Source organism: Pteropus vampyrus, unplaced genomic scaffold, assembly GCF_000151845.1.
Source record: "Pteropus vampyrus isolate Shadow unplaced genomic scaffold, Pvam_2.0 Scaffold95, whole genome shotgun sequence".
Taxonomy (NCBI): domain Eukaryota; kingdom Metazoa; phylum Chordata; class Mammalia; order Chiroptera; family Pteropodidae; genus Pteropus; species Pteropus vampyrus.
The window spans coordinates 577533-583042 of record NW_011888876.1 but is presented as its reverse complement, the minus strand read 5'-3'; the positions used below and the strand labels follow the sequence as shown (position 1 = coordinate 583042).

Below are 5510 nucleotides of genomic sequence, written 5' to 3'. Positions count from 1 at the left end.
CATCTGTAAGTATGGAGCTGGGATCTGAACCAGGCAGCTCAGCTTGAGAGCCCACCCTTAGCCAAGCACGTCAGGAGGCTTTAACCCGCACCCTGGCAACCCCATCAGGCAGGGGTGCTCCAGGGGGCCGGCTGCCTGCAAGTGCTCACCAGTTTCTGGCTCCAGAAGCAGGGCAATTTACCTACCCGCTCCAGGATTCTGTGGGTGCCCAGAAAGGTTTTGAGGCCCCTTCGCTGCCTCGGGGTGGCGGCCCTGGGCATGATGGGCGGGCTGCTGCTTTCCATGGAGGTATCCTCAGAGAGGTGGCCCTGTGGCTCCGGGATGAGCCTGAGGGGGCGGGAGCCCGTGAGCTGCATGGGTCCCGGGTCCCAGGTCCCAGGTCCCAGGCCCAAGCGTGACTGGCAGGGCAGGGGCCCGGGCCCAGACCCGCAGCCCGCCCCCTCCTGCACAGGGTGAGGAGAGGAAGCCCCCCGCCGTGCGCATGAATCCCAGCCCCTCCGGGAAGCCTCACAGGCCAGGGCAGTTGAACGGGGAGCTGGCCGCGGGCTCCTCCTTGGCTCTGGAGTACAGGGCTTTGGGCAAACTCTCCAGCCATCTCTTGACACTCCCAAACACACGCGCCGATGCTGTCGACTGGGTGGCCGGCTGGTTCTCAATGATGCCCTGCTGGACTGGAGGGGAAAGGGCACCGTGAGGGCTCTACTCGGGAGGGGCACGCCCCCCCCCCTGGCAGGCAAGGCGGGCAGAGCCAGTCTCCATGGAAACCCAAGGCTCCCCAGCACCTTCTGGCTGCCTCCAGAGAAGCTCGGGTTTAAAACTATCTTGCATGACTGTTTCTGCCTTTATTACCCATTCTGTGCGCTCCCCCACACCCACTCCTGCTCCAGCCCAAAATGGACCCCTTTTTCCACAGTGGGAAAGCCAGACACCCCACCATAGAAATCCAAGAGGGGATGCCGAGGCTCCTATGGGGATGGAGAGTGGTTCTGGAAACTGGGTATCTCCCCTGTCTAACAGCTGCCCTTTCGGCTGGTCACGGACCCCGAAGATGGATGGGGCTGGGTAGCACCCACAGAGCCTCACTTCGGCACCCCAGAGTGCGACCACTAGCTTCTGTGACTGGTGGCTGAGCAGGAAGCTCTCCCAGGCCAGCCGACTGCCATTTGCATGAAATCGTTCCTCGGGGGCATCTCCTTTCCTTAGACTTCCAGAGTGACCAAGGCCATTCTGGCTTCTCCTCTTGCCTGCCGCGTCACCTGCTGTCACGGCCTCGGCTTCCTCATCAAACAACCCAAAGTAGGGCAAAATGGCAGCTTCTATCTCCAACTTCCTGTGACCCTCAGGGAGCTGGGTAGCGTCCCTCCTGAGTCCACGAAGGTTTTGGATTTTTAGGGCTTTACCACAGCTAGGCTTGGGGGCCGCCGTTTCCTGAAACTGCATACAGTAGGTGCTCAAACAATAGACGCAGGCTGTTTGCCTGTCGAGACTATGGGGGCTGCTGGATCCTAAGAGAAGAGAAGAGGCCAGGCGGATGGAGAAAGGGGGTTTGGTAAAGGACACGCGTTCTTCCCGCCTGACTCCTGACCCCGGGAAATGCTGGAAACTGCCCAAACTGACAGATAGTATCACATCCATCCCCGAAGAGCCGAGAGCAAACTTCTGCTGGGAGCTGGGGCTTGGTGGGCTTCTTTTCCAGACCCGGTGGTGTGGCCGTCCCCAGGAGAGAGGGGGGTTTAAGCTTCTGGACCTTTCTGGGCACCTCTTCATCCAGGTCTGCTTCACGGATATGGGAAGTTGATGCTTCTGGTGCTTTCCCACCTTCTCCAGCCTGTGGAGGCTGTGTGGGGGGTCCAGATGCGGGTTCAGGAGGCTGTGGGTGACGGCCCCACAGTGCGTAGGCGTGGCACGTGGGAACCTGTGGCAGCTAGAAGTCCTTCAGTGGTTGCCAGGCCTGGGCAGCCACTGTCTCCTGGGCCTACACTGTGGCTGCTCCCTGCTGCCATCCACTTTGGGACATTCCTGCTGGACCCACTACTTGGTCCTTGAAGGTCACCTGACATCCTCCCGAGAAGCTAGTTCAGGTACCTCCCCTGCAGGGTCAGTGACCTCTCGGCCTCTGCAAGCTGGCCCCTTATTCCCAGGACCCAGGGCCACAGCCTCTGCTCTCCCAGGTCTGGGCTGGAACCTTCTGGAGTCCTGGGACTCCCCATCCCATCTGCTTACATGCACAGCTACGCTCCCAGTAGCGGAGTGCTGTGTCCCGTAGGGTCTCGTCGGCGAATCGCACTCGTAATGGGTAACGCCGCCTTCGGTGCCCTGAGCCTTCCCCCGAGCAGCTGTGGGTGAGCACGGCCTTGAGCTTGGGGGCCTGTATACTGTGGGGCCTGCCGAGAGAGACGAGAGAGACACGGGAGGGCTGAGGTCGGAGCCTGAACCCCCGGGTCCTTACTCCACCCGACCACACACATCCATCCATCCGACTGGAGCTCGCTCTGTGGTCCAGACGGACACAGCGGCTGACCTTTCCTGAGCACGTCCTGCCTGCCAGGAATGTAGCCTGCAGCATCCCACCAAGCCCACTTTACAGATGAGGAAACTGAGGCACAGAGATGTTTTACAACTTGCTCAAGATCATGCAGCCGGTAAGGGGTGGAGCCAAGACTGGAATCCTGGTTCCAGAGCCGGCACTCATATATCAGGCACTTCGGCAAAGGCAGTAAGGACATGAACTCAGGAGGCAGGCCATCCAGCCCGTCCTGGGATTCAGCCCTAACTCTTTGGAGCTTCAGCTTCTTTATCTGTAAAATGGGGACCATCATTACACCCACCATACCGGGCTGTGAAGAGACAAAACAGATTGCGGGGTCAGGAGTGAACATCTTGCACTAAAAACTGTTCTTATTATAATTGTCAGTCTCGATTATGCCCTTCACAGCCGTGTGACCTCGAGCAGACTGCCCTGAAGTCTTCCATTTTGCAGTTTCTCCCTTTAAATTATGGATTATAAATTATAGGCACGATAATAGCATCCTTGTAAGAGTTTGGGGAGCCCCAAATAGCTTAGAGGGCCTGTGCCCAGAAAAGGGGATCTGTGATTGTTACATTTGTTGTTATGAGTTTCAGCATCAGGGCCAGGCTGCCTGATCCTGTGACTCAGAAATGCCATGTTTGACCCTAAGTACATACATACTGATAGGTCTGTATCTATTTATCTGACCACATCTTCATGTCTGTGTGGGGCCCAGAGCGGAGACTTTTCATCAGCCTGCTAAAGAGCCAGATAGCCAAGAAGCGTCCAAAACAGTGCCTGGCTATAGGCATTGGATCTATTTATCCGACAGTTTTGGCATATCAACGCCTGCTCAGTGCTGGCCTCAGGGCTAGGCCAAAGCACAGCCCAGCTCTGCCCGCAGGTCTGAAATCTCAGCTTCTCCTCCCCAAGGCTGCCGGAGCCTGTTCTAATGCACCCTGGAGTTCTCCCCAGCACCCCCACCACCCCGCGCCGGGCAGACCAGGGAATTTCACTCGCTGGATGGCCCTCAAGTATTAGCTTTTGAATATGGAACGTTGTGCGTGTGTCCATCCCTGTTGCTGCCCACATTTGAGACTGAGTTCCATACTTTGATTTTTTTATATCTTGTGTAAAAGGAGTATATTTATTTGGTCTGATTGACTGAAAGTTCCTGGCTTGGCAAATGCGTTTCATTTCTGGGCCCTGCTCTGAACCAGCGGTGGCGTCTGCCTGGAGCACTGTGTCAGGAAGGGTTCTGAGGCACCACGGGGGAAAATTCTGTGATTCGTTATGGGTCCAGGATGAGAAGGAATGGTGTGTGTGTTGCGTATTTACTCTCCCTGGTCTTTAAACTTGTGGACAATGCTCTTCACCCTTCGCCTCCGTTTAAGCTGGAGGATTTTTTTTTCTGCATTCTTTCCCTGCTCCATTACAGCTGTGGTATTGAGGTCCAGGTAAGCTCTAATGCCCAGACTCTTCTCCTACCTCCATCCCTTATTTTATTTCTCCCAATATTTGACATGTAGTAAAACCTAATAAACGTTAGAAGAAGTGGATAAAATTTCTTCTAACGTGGGACAGGTGGGTGGATGGATGGACTGATGGATGAATGAAAAGTTCTGAATAGGGCTGGGTTTTAGGAGGATGGGTAGATGTATGGATAGGTGGATGAATAATTATGTATATGGGTATGTAGACTTGTAGATGGCTTCACAACTAGATTAGAGACGGGTAGTGTCCTGGATTTATAAGTGGATCTAGAAGGGTTTGTAGATGATTGATCCACAGATTTAGATTCGTGGATAGATGGATGAATGGATGGATAGAATTGTGGGAGCTTGTGAATAGATGGGTGACTGACTAGATGGATGGATGAATGTATTAATGGATTAACAGGAGACCTGATCCATGGGTGAATGGCTGGCCGGCTGGCTGGGTGGCTGGCCGGCTGGAGAGATTCATGAATAGGTTATAGAAGACCTGGTTCACAAATGAGATCTATGTAAGGTTGGATGCGTGAATGGGAGAATGAATATATGAATGGATTCATGGATGAATTATGAATATGTTGGTAGAAGACCTGATTAATGGGTGAATGCATTCGTAGACGTAGATGGATGATCCTTGAATGAGTTGGGAGAAAACCTGATTCACGGATAGATCTATGTAACCAATGAGTAGACGGATAGGTGGATGGGTGGATTCGTGAATGGATTACAAATGCTTTGGCAGGAGACCTGACTCATGGATGGACACATAGGTGAATAGGTGGAGGACAGATAGGTAAATTCATGGGTGAAAGACCAAGAAAAGAAGGAAAGAAATGCTCTTTCGCCCCACTTCCCGACCCTCTCCTTCCATACTCACTTGCTGGCCTTTTTGATAGTGGGGAATTGTGTGTGATCTGTCCTCAGCGGCCCCAGGGCAGGTGTCTGATGGAGCAAAACCTTCTTAAGACTATCCTGGAAGTACGATGACTGGCCCCTTGAAGACAGAGAGGCCACACCTGGCATGAGCGGTCAGAGTCCCCAACCCATGCAGCATCAGTGGCAACCCTGTTCCCACCAGCAGGTCACTGACGCTTACCGCAGGTCTGGGAGGAGGGGGCAGTTGGGACACTGAGGAGAACGGTGGCAGTGCTCTGACACACCCCTCTGATGTTTCGATTCTGAGGATGCTGGGAGCCGGGAGGAGGTGGAAATAGTTATGAGCCTTTGCTTAGGGACAGTTCTTACTCTAGGGTCTTCCTGTTATATGGCCTTGGACCTCAGTTTCCTCATTCATGCAATAGCGGCAGTGGTAGACTGGCTCTCAAGGGATGCTTGCCAGGACTGCCAGGTACTCAACTAACACGAGCATCCTCCGGTGCAAGGCGGTGGGACCCCGCCCTCCAACACACCGGAAATGACTCAGCCCCGCCCTTGCTCCGCCCCCTAGGGACCCGAGGATGGCCTCACTCAGTGGCTGCGGCTGTTCTAGCCACTTGTCCCCGAGCTGG

General features: G+C 54.5%; 1 protein-coding gene across 1 annotated transcript in view; it reads right to left on the bottom strand.

The window, feature by feature from the left end:
• The window catches only part of CUNH9orf50 (chromosome unknown C9orf50 homolog), an 8982-nt gene that overhangs the window by 976 nt on the left and 2496 nt on the right, over positions 1-5510 (bottom strand). The window contains exons 2-6 of the mRNA XM_023532975.1: positions 5099-5189; positions 4880-4996; positions 2224-2384; positions 512-671; positions 186-327 (exon numbers count right to left, since the gene is read on the bottom strand). Of these exons, the coding sequence (XP_023388743.1) occupies positions 186-327; positions 512-671; positions 2224-2384; positions 4880-4996; positions 5099-5189 (671 nt within the window). The remainder of the gene's footprint in view (positions 1-185; positions 328-511; positions 672-2223; positions 2385-4879; positions 4997-5098; positions 5190-5510) is intronic.